The sequence below is a fragment of the Adiantum capillus-veneris genome, chromosome 14 (genome assembly GCF_014529385.1).
Source record: "Adiantum capillus-veneris isolate H3 chromosome 14, ASM1452938v2, whole genome shotgun sequence".
NCBI lineage: Eukaryota > Viridiplantae > Streptophyta > Polypodiopsida > Polypodiales > Pteridaceae > Adiantum > Adiantum capillus-veneris.
In genome coordinates this window covers 99,882,163-99,896,437 of record NC_140944.1, presented here as the reverse complement: position 1 = coordinate 99,896,437, position 14,275 = coordinate 99,882,163, and the positions used below count along the sequence as shown (strand labels likewise).

The window sequence follows — 14,275 nt, the reverse complement described above, 5'->3', positions numbered from 1 at the left end:
ACAAGAAAAACTCGAGTGATTGGTCTAGGATTACCTGTCAGCAGATGGAATGCTTAGGAAAGGGGAAAATCTTGGCCATTGGAAAACAGAAGATCTGTGAAGAACATGATAATTGACCTTGTGTATCAAAGACAAGGGGGCAGGTCGTTAGGGGTGGCTCCCCAAATAATCAATGTAATTATGGTCTCTTGATGATGTCATAGCTCGGCATGAGCATGACAAGATCTTGTAATTTTTTGGGATGATCAATATAATTCACTCACAATTGTGAGTTTTGCAAAAAACATAAAGACTCTTTAGGTTATAAAGATAGTTTTTTTTACTTTGTATCTAATCCCATACATGAAACTTGTGTATTGGACCCATATAAATTAACACGTTTTATATAACAATAAAATAATTTTTTATTGAGTAAAACATAAACAAACATGTGGGACTAGTATAGATAAGTTGCCTAATTGTTTTTCGCGGGCCTTGCCTAAGCTTATTGTACCCACCTTTTATATTCATTACATGCAAATTTGCACTGGCACTCTTTATGGCCCAATTATCTATCATGATAAACTCAAAAGTATAATCACAACTCTACAGAAAATGCCCTAAAAAGGAATTCTACAGAATCTCTTTTATATTGACATGGCATTTTATTTAAAACTTTGAGAAAAAAACACTGAAGTGTCCTGTTTTGATACCAAACTAGTTTTCTTTTAAAATTTGGATCACAATGTGTTTACATGGAGTCCATGCCACCCTCATCACTATACCACACGGGCATGGTCAAATGGGATCAATGGTGGAGGAGGAAAAGGTGACGCGCGTCAATTATGGACCGTCAGATTTAAGGTTGCCTCGAATTTACCAATTTGCCCCGAATTTACTAATTGGACCACATTTACAATATGACATACTCGAATCGCTTATATTTTAACGTACGCATGAGGGTGTAGTGGTTAGTGCACATGGTTCGTGGTGGGGAGGTCGGGGGTTCGAGACATGGAGTGTGGATCGACCCGAATTTACAAGTTTGCCCGAATTTACTTTTCTTCCCGAATTTACCAAATGCCCCGAATTTACCAAATGTGCATCCGACGACCCAGATCACCTTAACCGTTGATCCTATTTGATCATGCCCATGTGAGATAGTGTGGAGGCCACTCCACCCCATCAGACACATTTGGTGCGCCCATTTTTGTGACTGAGCTCCCCTTGGTCACTTGGTGTAGAATCCACCGCTTGGGCTTCATTAATTGTTCTTTGCCCTTAAGACTTGAGGCATCCCCACCATTCATAAGAAGTACTATCATGCATACATATTACACACAAGGAGGCACAAGCTCTCTTTCAAGTTTCAAGTCTCAAGCAATGAGTGCTAAATTCCAATCACTACTCTCTCTCTCTCTCTCTCTCTCTCTTTTTCATCAGAATATGGTCTCGTGGGAAGAGTATCTTGAGTGCTTTTCGCCTTTACTTTTATCCAGCTTTGCAGCGCCCTTTCCCCCCTCTTGCACTTGCTTGCTTTTCTGGCATTTCACATGCAACTCTTCAAGCACCCTCACATCATCACAAGGACTCAAGGAGGCTTATGATACAAAAGGGTCGTTTCTTGTTAGCACATAGCATGATGGGAAGTGCAGAACGTGTCAAGGGGAAGAAGCAAAAAGGAGCGTCAAGGGGAATCTCTCTGAAAAGACCACCATCTTTCCCTCCATAGCTTCTCTGCATTGAGCCCACAAGGTCACCATTTCACTCCCTCCATATTCTCTGCAAGAAGCTCATCATCACATTGAGGTGAGTTACAGATGCATTCTCACCATAGCTTGCATGGCATCGCAATGACGTCGCAAATTCATCAATGCTGAAGTTCAATGCTAGCTGATTGCTCATGAGGACCACCATTCATATCACCTTGCCATTGATATCTGCGTTGCAAATGCTACTCTGATAGCTTGCTTATTATACTCTCCACATTGGGCGTTTTCAGCTGGTTTGTACGCCCTACTCCGACGCTACTCCGACGAAAGTATTATAGAATCTTCCTCTTCCATTGATGCTACATCCAACAATGCTGTCATGGCAGTGACCCAAGTGTACTAGTCCATGTGAAATGACAGAGAAATTTTCCCTGCTTTATTCCTCTAACATGGGTAAGGAGTCGCTGCACAGGCGTTCCTTCCATAGTGATCGTGATTTGAAGAGTATGGAGAAGATGCTTGAAGTTGAGAAAGCATTGCTAGGGAAGAAGAAGGCCGATGTGGACAAATCACGGGTGCGAGCTTATAGCAACGGTGGTATGAACTCTTTGCTCATAGGAAAACAAGCAATTCATGCAGCTTAATTTGTGTGGGGAAGGAAGGCTCTGTGCAAATAGATTTAAAGGTTTTCAAGCTAAATTTGCTAATAACTTGTAGCTTTAATGGGTTTTACAGGATTTGAAGCACCCAGAAACAGCTTGGATGTGCCTGCCGCTGGGATTATTGAATTGAGACGACATAGTGAAGTGCAATGCGACGACATACCGGTATAAATTGTGTTAATGGCTTTCTATATGTGCACTCTCCATATCATGTGCATTCAAGACTTATTGACAAATCCATGATCAGATTCTTACTGCTCCCTTTTCCTATTGCTAATGCTATTTTGCATATTCAACTTTTCCAAGGTACTGATTTGGATTGCTATTATGTTTTGCAGATAGGCTATGAATTATCTAGGAGTCTGACAGCACGAAGTCTTAGAAGGAATGATGAGTTTCTGGCCAGAAAATCCATGTCTTCTGTTGAAGCAATCCTTTCAAAGCCCAAGCTGGTTGAAACGGAAAATGCGCACACAGATCGGATGTCTCGTCCACCTAGTGTCGTGGCACGGTTGATGGGCTTGGACCCATTGCCACAACATCCAAGGGACAGCTTGCAATGCTCAAATGATCAGCTCTTGGCAAAGAAAGTGCAACCTCATGAATTGGTCATGTCTGAGAGTGATCCTTCCATCACCAAACAACGCAGTATGTCGCATCTCTTGACACAAAGGAGCTCCGCCTCAATTGAAAAAAACCTAATTGCTAACACAAAGCCAGCTTTGAGAAGCTCAAAGGCTCTCCCCTTTCGAGACCATCCTCAAGAAAAGCAGTTGCAAGAGTTCAAGAAAGAGCTTGAAGGCAAACTACCCATGTCTTCGACACATATGGAGAAAGAGCTACAAGGAGAGAAGCAGGGCTTTGAACGTCATGAAAGCTTGCAGGAGTCTCAAGAGTTTTTGGATGCTTTGAATTTCCTTCACAGCAACAAGGAGTTCTTCTTCAAGGTTCTTAAAGACCCAAGCTCTTTGTTTGCAAAGCATCTCCAGGAAAGAGGATCAGCAGGTGCAAGCAAGCAGGGGTTGGGACACGTCAAGGGAAGCAAACTGAATCGGAGCTTGTCGGAGTCGAAGACTCGAGTCTCTTCCAGCCCTATGAGGGAACCTCACATGTCTCTGCCTCTTACCCATAAAGCAACCCAGTCTGACAAGACACGATCGACAAACCAGCTTGAATCACTTGTTACAGACCCGTTGATTTTCTGTTCATCTCATTTTGGGCAGGATGAGCATATGCCACAGCGCCGTTCCCTACCATCTTCTCCCCGTAAACCAGAGAATGATAAAGGAATGCCTACAAAGATAGTGGTTCTTAGACCGAAATTGGGGAGAGTGCATGGAAAAACTATGTCTTCTGTCCCTTTTAGCCCACCATCGGACATGTCTGATGCTCGCAATATGTTTGTAGAAGGTAAAGAAGCAACAGCCAAAGCCGATGTGAAGGAGAGACTCAGGTCTGAGTCAATGGCAGCTACAAGGAACCATCCAAAGGATCATCTGAAGGATGTTGAAGTCATTGCTAGACATGCCGTTCAACAGGTAAAAGTGGACACGAGCAAAAGGCTTGTAAGCGAAAAAGAGCTAGCTTCATTAGCCAAAAGTAGTAGCAGAGGATATCACATACCAGCTCAAGGAGGTGATGCTTATGGGAATACTTATTGTACGAGTGATGGTGAAGGGTATTGTTTATCATCCAGAAGTATGACAAGGGACAGTGTGAGAGCAAATGTAAGTTTGCCAAGCTCTCCGCGTCATTCTCGTAGCAGCCAAGAGGTACATTCCAAACATTTTAGTGACAAGGGTACAAGAGATGTTTGTAAGGAGAAGAAGTTGGGCAGGGTACCCTCCTCTTCCAGTACATGTAGGAATGCCAGAAGAGATAATGTAGGTGTAGGACGCATACAGGCCGTCCTCAATACAAAGCAAGGTAGTCATGTGAGGGACCCCAGTCCTCAATCTAGTACAAGGAGAGGGAGGAACAAGGGGTCTTTGAATGATGCAAGGGAGCTTCCCAAGGTCTTGCAAAGGTCTCTCTCAGCCACATCAGTTGAGATCAGAAACCCAAAACCGGAGCATATTGGTTCAAGGGATGTAAATAGGCTCCCCATGGCTTGCTCAAACACTTCCAAGTTAGCTGAAAGTTCTGTTTTCAAAGAAAGACTTTTGAGCTTGAAGGATAGTCTCTCTTTGAGCAAGACGAAGAGCAAGAAGAAGTCAACGAGCACACTACATGGCGAGCTTGCGAGTCCTAATCGATTAGCCAATCTCTCTGATTTCAGACAATCGAACTCTACCACGTCAACGTCCGTCTACGCATGGCGAGCTCCGACTTCATCTCGAGCTCAGAAGGATAGGCCAGCTACAGAGGGATGCCAACTTGATGATGGTGGCTCTGTAAACCGCAAGGTAATACAACCTGAGACTATGTTGCATGATGGTCCCACCATGTCTCATGCATGGGCACATGCATATACTAGGTGATATCACCTACTTTCATATTCACAGAGCCTTTGTCATTGAAGCTAGTTATGCTATAATGTTGTGCATTTAAACGCAGGCATTTGATGTGGTGGATCAGTGGCCATTAGCGGGCGATCTTTTGGAGAGTGCCTCGGACGCAAGCTTGGAGAAGTGTGAGCAGCCTAGCCCTGTTTCCGTGCTAGTAACACCCTTTGATGAAGAGAGTCTGAGTCCGGAGCAATCCGCTTCGGTGTGCCATGGTAGGCAAGGCAATATAACATAATACTTGATCGTGCATCTTGTTTTTGTTTTCCTCTCATGGGTTTCCACCTTACATGAATACATGATGCAGAGGCAAGCTTAATGAGATTCTCTCCTCTTGAACTGGACTACAAAAAGCGACTTCTCGACTTGCAAGGCGCTCTGTTCTCCTCTTCGATGACTTTACCACAAAGCTCGTTCAAGGACACATTGTGTGATGATAAGGGTTTAGAAAATCCTCTGGAAACCTTAAGTATGCAGGGAATTGCGTGCGCATGTGGAACAGAGGATGAGCTGGTTTATATCAGAGATCTTCTTGCGTTTGCTGGGTTCACCAGCAATGAGTGTGCGAAAGCTCATGCTTTCTCTAGAGAACATGCCTTCAACCCCTCCTTATTTCAAAAGATGGAGAGCTACTATGCATCAATCAAGGGCATGACCAGCCATGAGCCGCAAAATTTATTGAGTAGAAGGATGCTCTTTGATGTAGCTGATGAAATTCTTTTACGGAAGCTCGGAGAGCCTACATGGCAGTTGGGACCTATCAAGCAAGAAAAACTTGGTTTTTATGTTGCACACACAGGGAAGGAGATTCTAGAGCAGATATGGGCTCACGTATATGAGCACCGTTATATGCCATGCGAGTATTCGGAAGTGGACAGTCTAGATGCTCTTGCTTTAAAAGATCTCACGAAGGATGATTCATGGATGCTCTCACAAACTGATATGGAAGCAGTTGCATTGGAGCTGGAGAAGTCAGTATGTGGAGACTTGATCAGAGAAATGACACAAGAGCTCAAGCTAAAATTGACGTCAACAAGAGAAGCATGTTTAATGGGCGCCCGTGCGCCTCTTCTCAAAGCAGATTAGTTACCTCAGCATTGGCATTGGCATTAGCATCATAGTACTGTGTGATTCGGTTTCCACTACCGAATGCAAAACAAGTAGCAATACTCCCGCTTTGGAACAAAGCATCAAATTGGCACTCACAATCCTCAATGATGGGAGCACCAAAAGACTTGATGAACCTACAGTAGAAATCAACCAACCCCTTCATAGTGAAGTATAAGCTACATGAATACACTCACCTAGGACCCCACTGTTGCTAAAACTAGCAACACCATGTATAGAGTCTTTGTAAGATTTTTGAGCTTGTCAAGGCACTAAGCCTCCTTCACTGTCCAATCGCATTGTATATATCCTATCTTCATCCCATGCGATTTTCCCTTTTGTGACACTCAGTGAAAGCGAAAGCACTCAATTCTATTTTCTAACATGTAATGTTCGAGATGATCACAACAAGGTATTCAGTTCAAGACCCAATGGATAGATCAACTTGGTCTCTTTGGATTGTTCCTGCTGCATCGGAATTCTTTTCTTCTTCTTCTTCTTCGTCCTTGCGATCTCTTTCCAAGTTTTCAAGCAGTGCATTTGCATACACATCGTGCTCCCCCTCCCCCCTCACAGACCACCACCAAAAAAAAAGGCATAAGGTAGAAGCACAAGAAGATTTAGAAATTTTCTCATGTTGGAAAACGGAGTCTTTCTCAGTGTTTTTCATATAATGCATAACATCATGAGCTTCTGCTCGAGAGACACCACATACCTAGCTAGGTACGATTGGGGGCAGGGGACCACCGGCCCCCCCACCGGGCCGGCGGTCCCCTACCCCCAATAGTACCTAGCTAGGTATGCGACGCCTCCCTCACAGAAGCTCATGATGTTGAGATAAGTCACAATGTGGGAAATATTGTGAGAATTTGTCCAGAACTTCTTGTGAAGAGATTGGATTGAACCTTCAAAAACCTCTATGAGTTTAGCTCGGACGTCCTAAAGACTGATGCCCGACTGACAACACATATCATACCATAATACGACTAAGACAAGGAAGTTGATTCACAGCCAATTACTACTCATTCACTAAAGTCCTGATTGTTCATGTTACAAATACCAGATCAACAATAGCATCGTCGACCCGTAGGGGTTGCGCCTTCCTTGAATTAAGGTTATGAAGCTAAGATACACTAGCATGAACACCTTTGCACAGGCTATAGAGAAGCTTCCCTCAACTTGCCATCAAGAAATATAATGTCTTGCTTACACATTGTGTGTGTATGCACACACAACCATCCAATTTTCACTTTTCAAGTAGGAATAGAGAGGTCTGATACCAATTAGTGCAACTTGACATTCTCAGTGTATATTGAGACAATGGATATACATGTCTCTGTGTACGTATGTACATGTCTAGATCAGAGGGGTCGGTTACGACGCTCCACTTCGATGGGCATGCTGAACGTAGGAGATGATTTTGGACGCTTTTCTTTTATGTAATGAGGTGGATTTGGTCTCTCTCTCTCAGAGACATAGTTTTCTACTCAGAGACACACCAGATACCGGGACAGCTTATGCCACATGTGAAGGGGTATTTATGGGAAACAGCTGGTCGACCAGACAAGAGATCTCTACGAGGTAGCTGGGGTTCAGGAGGAGTAGCAGTCTTATTTAAATAGGAGCTGAAACCACTACTACAGATTATCAGGAAAGATGAACAAGCAAGGTATATGTGGGTTTGAATGAAAGCCGACACAGGTAGATTTCTATATATCGCTATATGCTACTTCCCTCCAAGTACATCAATCTACTCCTCACCTAAAGGACAGTCCCTGTCTCCATATTGAATAATGACATATGGGAGTTCTCTAGAGAAGGAGACATCGTCCTCTTAGGAGACTTTAATGCCAGAACGGCCAACTCTCAAGCAATATTCTATGATACTTCTGAAGAAATGCTCAGAGAAGTGGATTTATCACAGGAGGGGCTTACTAGAAATTCTCAGAATAAAGAACACACTGAATACGGGAGACATCTCATGGAGATGGAAACTACACATGGTTGGCCATACTTAATGGTCTAGAGAAGTTCCCTTTATCTGGGGGATTCACATGCTTCCCGCACAGGCATGGGGCCAGCACAGTGGATTATGTCATGACTTCACCAAGCTTTATTTCTAGTATCGAGGACTTTAAGGTGGGACCCAGACCGGTTGGGATTGCAGTGGATCATGCTCTCTTGACCTTAACAATCTCCTTCCAATACAATGCCTCTCAAGTACCAAGGAAGAAGACGCACACAAGATATACTTTCACACCAGAGACTGATTCAGTCTATGTGGAACAGATCTATAATAGGATGTGGGCAGCCGAGCCAGTATATACTTTAGAGGAGATCGCTTCTCAGCTAACAAAGATACTACATGGAGCAGCACAAGAGGCATACCCACATACTCAGCCTGATTAGAAGAGAGGATCTGGGAACATGCCTCAGAACAGTTGGTACGACGAGGAATGCAGAGAGACGAGAACCCAGGTCTAGAAAGAGCTTACACTTGGGATCATCACATATAAGCAATCTCGGATTGCTCTTCGGCGTATAGTACGTCGCAAGAAAAGGGCATTTTTAGCCAAACTGGAGAAGGATTTATATCAGCTCTTCTTGAGTCAGGACTCACATGAGGCCTGGCGTTTATTTCACGAGCACTCATCGCCTCCGACAATTACTTCTCCTGAGATTTGGGGTCAATATGTAACATCATTATATATGGTATCTGGACAGCCTCCACTACCAGATCCGCTAGAGCCATGCCCTGCTACTAGTACTTTCTTTACTACGGAAATGGTGGAAAAAGCCATTGATAAGATGAAGACAAGAAGAGCATATGATCATGAGGGTAAGTAGCAGAACATTTGATCCATGCAAGGGATCTACTTTCAGAAGTCCTTGCTCATCTGTTTAATCGGGTTATGTGTGAAGGATTACCTGAATCTTGGAAATTATCTACTATCGTAACTATTTTCAAGTCAGGGGATCCTATGATACCCGGGAACTACCGTACCATTATGGTGGGTCACACATTGACCCGACTTTACGCATCCATTCTGGAACAAAAACTGGGTAGATGGGTAGAGAATGAGGGCATAAGGGCAACAGGACAAGCTGGATTCAGGAGGGGTTATTCCACTCTAGATCATATTCTTACGCTTAGAGCCATTATTGAAGAAGGAAGACTCGCAAGCGGGAGAAGAATGTATTGTTGCTTTGTGGATTTTCGGAAAGCGTTTGATACAGTACCAAGGGCCAGATTGATGCGCAGAATGCAAGAGTTAGGGGTCCCCAAAGAGATTATTTGGGGGATCATGGCCTTATATGGGTCAGTAACTGGTTATGTACGTACTCCAGAAGGGGATTCCGACATTGTTCATTCCACCGTTGGAGTAAAGCAGGGATGCCCATTGTCCCCTACTTTATTTGTATGTATATAGATGAGGTATCAGATTACATTGATAGAGAGGGTGACAGAGGTGCTCAACTTGCAGGGTCATGGATCCCTTTGTTGTTGTATGCAGATGATATTGTATTGATAGTAGAATCACCAAAGGGAATGCAGAGGCAGTTAGATGCATTACATAAATTCGCGGAGGACAGCGGACTGTCGGTGAATTTGGGTAAAACCAAAGTTATGGTGTTTAACACCACACCGCAGTGGGTTAGGAGATCGGCACCTACATTTGCATAGGGCCAGGATACAGTAGAGTACACAGATGCATACACATACCTTGGTGTGGTATTTACATGACCGAAGTTTACTCTTAAGAAAGCAGCGGAGGCTAGATTGTCCAGAGCTTCTGCGGCCTTGGGAGGGTTGGAGAGGATGTGTTCACAAGTGCAATTTCAGGAACCACGAACAAAACTTTGGCTCTTTGATACTGTGGTGGCTTCAGCTATGCTTTATGGGGTCCAGATTTGGGGACCATCTATGGATCAGGATAATTGGAAGCCAATGGAGAGACCTTTGGTATCTATGATTTCCCGAATGATTAGAGCCAAGGCCTCCGTACCACACGCGATTATCCGAGCGGAACTAGCTGCCCCTCCAATAGAAATTGAAGCTCTTACCAGATTAGTGTCCTTTAAACATGGTTTGTGGGATACAAATAATTGCCGCTATACTAGATTGGCCATCGAATCCTCTCGACAGTTAGCAATGAAAGGGGATACATCATGCTGGTATGCGCAACTGTCTTCGTGGTTTCAGAGACACGGGTTGATTATGGAAAGATTACCCCCCTACCAATACTCTCTTGAGGCTCCATCACTAGCAATTACGCGAACAGAGATTAATAAAATCATCCGTCAGGATCTTATACAGTTGGATACTAAGAGGACATGGTTAGACCCTACAGAAGAATTGGGCACGAAGATGGCCGACTACAAAGAAAACTTCCTACAGCTATCTGAAGATGTATTTGTGATTCGCCCAAGCTACATGGATACCCACCTGTCTCATGGTTTGAGATGTGCTATTGGTCAGATTCGTACATCCTCACACCAGCTGGAAATTGAATTTGGCAGATTTAGGGGAATCCCACCTGAGAGCAGAATTTGTAAGTTATGCGGAATGGAGCCGGAGACAGAATTACACTACATATGCCACTGCACCGTATACTATGAGATACGTGGGCGTTTCCATTGCCTATTTAAAGAAGGCTTTGGACCTCTAGATAGAGTCATGCAATACCAAGATCAAAGATGCTTAAGCTTGTACCTACTGGAACAGAGATAATCTAATGAGAAGACAAAGAGCACTATAGCCTCAAAGGCAGATCACAGATTTCTTTGGATCGAGAGAAGCAGGAGGGGAAGAAGAAGCAAGAGACCAGCAACCAGCACAAAGGAGTACCCACATCCATACCAAAGGCACCCTCATTGACAAGGCGATTGAGCTTAGGAAATCGAGACGACCACGATCGAGATGCAGAAGCACACTTCACCGGAGGAGACTACAACAAAGGATTAGAAGCATTTCTAGCCAGACACCCAGAATGCGCCTAAGAAGTTTATTTAATACTTTGTATTTAGTTTTTCACATTTATTTTCACACTTTCACACTTAGTACTTTAAGGTACCCAAACTTTGTAACAGATTCACCACTGTTGGATCATTTTGGTCTCATAGGTCATTCTGGCCTTTTTGAAGACGTTAATATAACATTTCATTTCATTTCTCTCTCTCTCTATCTCTCTCAAACACACACACACACACACACACACACACAAGATTCAAACTCTATCTCTCTCTCAAACACACACACACAAGATTGAAACTCTCTCACTCTCTATTACACACACACACACACACACACACACACACGAGATTCAAACTCTCTCTCTCTCTCTCTCTCTCTCTCCAACACACACACACACGACACAAGATTCTCTCTCTCACACACACACACCCTCAGTGCCTCACACACACAAGATTCAAAGTTGGGCGGCAACTTGCAAGCCATGTGCAGAAGCGAGATCATCTGCCCCGCGCAAGGGGTGGCCATGTGGCATGTGGTCTCAACATCTGAGCACCTCATTTTCTATTATGAGCTGCTATAAAATACAAGAAAATGAACCCTGCTTTCAAAAAGAATTTCCGCGGGCTCTGCTTTCCCAAGCTTCTCAATTTCCCAAAAAGTCGTTAATTTAATACTCGCAAAAAAATTAGTCCCTTGCATGGAATAAAGTACGACAGTTTCCCAAGACAAAAAGGGCAGGGATAAAAGCTATTTATTTAAAATGCATTTTCAATATTGAGTCTTAGCCTAGAGACATGGGCGCCGGACAAAACTCGTCTCTAAATGGCAAGGGGGAAGTCGTGGGGAACGAGTTTAGGCATTGTGTATCTTGGGCAAGTTGGTGTACTAGGGATGAAATGAGCGTGAAATTAGGAAACTAGGCCACCCCATCCTGATGTGATTAGAGAGTGCTTGTGATCCATGACACCTAATCTGATCTGATCTGATCGGCAAGTGCCTGTGATCGACGACACCTAATCTCCATCATAAAGTACTCCCCACACAAGAGGGGGTAATTTGTTAGAGAGGAAGAAGTGACCCTTGATTGGACATCTGCTCTCACACACACTCACACACACACACACACACACACACACACACACACACACACACACACACGCACACACGCACGCGCGCGCAAGGAGGGGAGGGGGTAAGATGCCTAAAATCTAACTCCATGAGGTGCAGTTAGAGGAGGGGGTACTTTATAACAACCCCCCCCCCCCCCCGGGTGGAAGGGTTACCCTAAATTCCTTGCAAGGACCCCACCCCATATCATGACGAGGACAAACTGACAAGCTCTCCAAGTTGTAGTGATACCAAGGTCCAAAAATGGGGTCAATCTATCTCCAGAGTCCCTAGTTTGTTAGCTCAGAGTAATGCTAACAAGACTCCTCAGCTATGGCCATCTATACTATAATAAAAGGGGGAGGGATTCCCCCCCGCCCCCCCCCCCCCCCCCCCCCGCCCACGGCCCCCGACACGTGGCAACAACAGCCGGATGATCCGGCTTGTGTGCCCTGCACCTCTTGACTGCACAACGGAGTTTGGATTGAGCGCCAGAGAGAGAGAGAGAGAGAGAGAGAGAGAGAGAGAGAGAGAGAGAGAGAGAGAGAGAGAGAGAGAGAGAGAGAGAGAGAGAGAGAGAGAGAGAGAGAGAGAGAGAGAGAGACGCAAACCACACTAGTAGCTGTAAAACTTGTCACTTTATAGAAAAGTAAAGTTGTTGTAGGCGAAAAGGAAAAAAAATTGCCTGAAGAATTTGGTGTTCAGATCGTCACTATCTTGCATGGGGCAATCTTGCCATGACAGAAATTAGGTGTTGCAACTTGCGATCCATGATTGTCGTCGCATGATGTCGGCCGTCGGATTACCTTAGTGAACAAGACAAAGTTCACTCCTGATCACCCTTAGGTCACTGAGAAGAATTGACAGCCGAGAGCATCCACACTCACAGATTGCAACTCCTAATTTTGGCAATGGATGCCCCCATTATGGACCCCTCGAGAATTGGAACGCGGTAGGACGCTACTTCCAAGTTTTGGCCAATTGTAGTTGTAGAGCTCAAGAATGATGCGTAACTTGTAAAAACTAGAAATTATTAGCATAAATAATTAATTATGGGAAAATTACCAAAATACCCTTCTAATTTGTGTAAAGAATTTGAGTTGGCTATGTAAGCTTTGGAGATGAATTGCTTCGTTATTTTTAGACATAATTGCTTTTTGCGAGGTAAATCTTGAACAATCCAATCAAAATAAATACAAAGAATTTTTGAAATTTGAGAGATATTTTGGGAATTTCCGCAAATTAGAGGGGTATTTTGGTAATTTTCCCAAAAATATATATAAAGAAACTGGATACTTGAAAATGCTTTGCTAATGGAAGAACAAGAAAATACTAAAAAATAATAGTAATTATTTTCCCTTCCAAGCTTTAAAAATATTTCAAAATCATTAAATACATTATCTTGTTTATCTTTTCAATACCGGGCAGCAATCAGGATAGAATTTTATATTGGCAATATTTTCTCTGTCCTGATCTCTTTGAGCAGAGAGTAGAGTTTGAATTTTGAAAAAAAAAACCATTTTATATAGGCACCTGAAAAGCTGAAAAATAATAATCATAAGCGATATAAAAAGTTGCTGCTTTTGATGTCCTTTTTTAGAGGATGACGTCATCTAGGCATCAGAATTGTGAAACGGTTTTGTATGGTTGATTGGTTGTTTCATCCAAAAACAAGTTCAAACTTCAAAGCTCAAAAAGTCCAAAGTTCAAGACACCCTTGGAAGTTGGAATTCTTACGAGTTACAAGTTGAACTTAGGGCAGAGTTGCACCAAGTGTGGTAGGGGTAATAAGAGGAAACAATGCACCCGCAAAGAAAGCCAACTTGGGCTACAAAGGAGGAGAAGATATCCCCGAACAAGGAGCATGCTCATTGGACAAAGCCGGAGAGGTATGCCCTCATGCGTTGTTATCCAAAATTATGGCTTAATCTCTTCAAAGTTGAAGTGGTTATCGCACCATCAGAAAGGCTTCTACAATCTTGCATAGAAGATGGATTTTCTAAACCTGGGTTCATTCCTCCTCCAACTCCCCCCACTACCTCTGCACGTGACTTGGCTCTTACAACCTCCACCTCATCATTTGAGTCATACTAAGGTGCTTTCGCACCGAAATCCACTTGTAAATTGTGTGAGTGTGAGAGTACGTGCTCGTGTATGTGTCTCGACTCTGGAGACTATGTAGCGTCGATGAATCTGCTATTCACACCATTTGTCTTAATGTCTCCCCAC

At 43.6% G+C, this 14,275-nt stretch overlaps 1 protein-coding gene across 1 annotated transcript; it reads left to right on the top strand.

Moving 5' to 3' along the window:
- Positions 1-1,403: 1,403 nt before the first annotated feature.
- Positions 1,404-6,437, top strand: LOC147442833 (uncharacterized). Its single transcript, XM_086528851.1, has 8 exons — positions 1,404-1,605; positions 1,712-1,788; positions 1,982-2,020; positions 2,164-2,288; positions 2,427-2,518; positions 2,692-4,758; positions 4,910-5,072; positions 5,165-6,437. The coding sequence occupies exons 1-8, from the start codon at positions 1,426-1,428 to the stop codon at positions 5,941-5,943; spliced, it is 3,522 nt and encodes a 1,173-aa protein (XP_086384977.1). The 5' UTR covers positions 1,404-1,425; the 3' UTR covers positions 5,944-6,437.
- The last annotated feature ends 7,838 nt before the right edge of the window (positions 6,438-14,275 follow it).